The 1,519-nt window shown below is 32.2% G+C and overlaps 1 protein-coding gene across 1 annotated transcript in view; it reads left to right on the top strand.

The window, feature by feature from the left end:
- Positions 1-334, top strand: part of LOC138310914 (uncharacterized) — a 16,308-nt gene extending 15,974 nt beyond the window's left edge. Inside the window, exon 7 of the mRNA XM_069252238.1 lies at positions 1-334. This exon is cut by the window's left edge and continues 171 nt beyond it. Within this exon, the coding sequence (XP_069108339.1) occupies positions 1-34 (34 nt within the window). The 3' untranslated portion in view covers positions 35-334.
- Positions 335-1,519: the final 1,185 nt, after the last annotated feature.

Raw genomic sequence — 1,519 nt, 5'->3', positions numbered from 1 at the left:
TCAGCCTCAAAATAGCAAATCACAAGATCATTGACCGATAAGGTGATTGACTAATTATTTGATCATGTATGTGGATTTTTTTTCTGATAGATAGAATAATATTTCCGCTATTATATAACAGTTTTTGAAATGAGACATACTATAGCAACAGACAGCTGATCGTTAAAATTATAAATGTAACCATACATTTAATAAGGGAAAATATTGTTTTCATTAAGCTGGCAATTTACTGTACTGCCAAATATGGATTTTTCGTTTTATTCAGCCTAAAATGTACGACTAACTTTATAAAAAATGGTGTTAAAGATTAAAGATTATTTTGTATTACTTTGTACCAAGATTGTTTTCTGTATCTGTTGATTGGCTACTTAAATATCATTGAAGTCATTATGGAAAAGTGGATGATTAACCTTCCTGACGTGTTTTCATTTGATGTCTTTAATTTGCAGTTATAATGTGAGCTTTGTTTGCAGCGCAAATTGGCATCTGATAACATCTACCCGGCATAAATGGATGGCCTTCTGATGGCATTTTTACTTTCTGTACTAACTGAAAAGTATAGGTTGTCATACCATACATTATGCCTGTAGCAATATAGTGGCGAAATGACTACATATGCGATAATAAATCTGAGAGCTCTACAAACTACTTCGTCCCCGTCAAAAAAATGGAAATAATAATTTGATTTGCCAATCTAAAAGGTCACCAGATCATGACCTCTTCTAGGATGTTGTCAGCATAAGTATATATATTTCAATTAGATGGTTGCAGTCTTACATTTACAATGTACATTGCAGATACATGTAATGGTTTAGATCTTCTGTGTGCTAAGTATCTTCCGAAACCTCTACAATTAATATATATTACCCCTCGAATTAGATTAAGCAAAGGAAGCGTGGCGACAAACTGACGACAGGTAAGGATTTAAAGCAATAAGCATTTTCCAGAAAATACGAAAATAATACTTAATTGTGACTACTAGCTTGTAATCCTTCGTGATATATTCTATTAACCTCAAATCCATGTACTATAAAAGTCTATATATAGATATACACATGCGGGTGATGCGTGTCTGACGTAATCGTATAACAGGAGTTTTCTGTCTGTTAAAGAGTTTACAATTAAATAAAATTAACAGTATGCAGGTACACTTTAAATGATTTAGCATCAAAATTTTAGTATTCGTACAAACACTTAAATAAACTCTAATACGTATGTGCGATATATTTGAAAATTATTTCTGACTTTGCACAAACAGGAAATGTTAAAAATCCACATATTTACATATGTCGCTATCTAGTCAACGGGAGAGGAGTTGCGTTCATATTAACGTATTCCCAATGACGTATGACTAAAACCCTAGTGTCATTGAATATGTCTATCAAATTGCGTTCATATCACCTTTAACGCAATCAAAACACTGTTCAATCCCTATGTATATAATACGAATCTAAATAATACGAAAGCCATCCTTAATGATAGGTCTACTTGTGAAATGATTGAGTGCTTAACGTTTTTG

The sequence above is a fragment of the Argopecten irradians genome, chromosome 16 (genome assembly GCF_041381155.1).
Source record: "Argopecten irradians isolate NY chromosome 16, Ai_NY, whole genome shotgun sequence".
Classification (NCBI taxonomy): Eukaryota; Metazoa; Mollusca; class Bivalvia; order Pectinida; family Pectinidae; genus Argopecten; species Argopecten irradians.
This window is presented reverse-complemented; position numbering and strand designations above follow the sequence as displayed.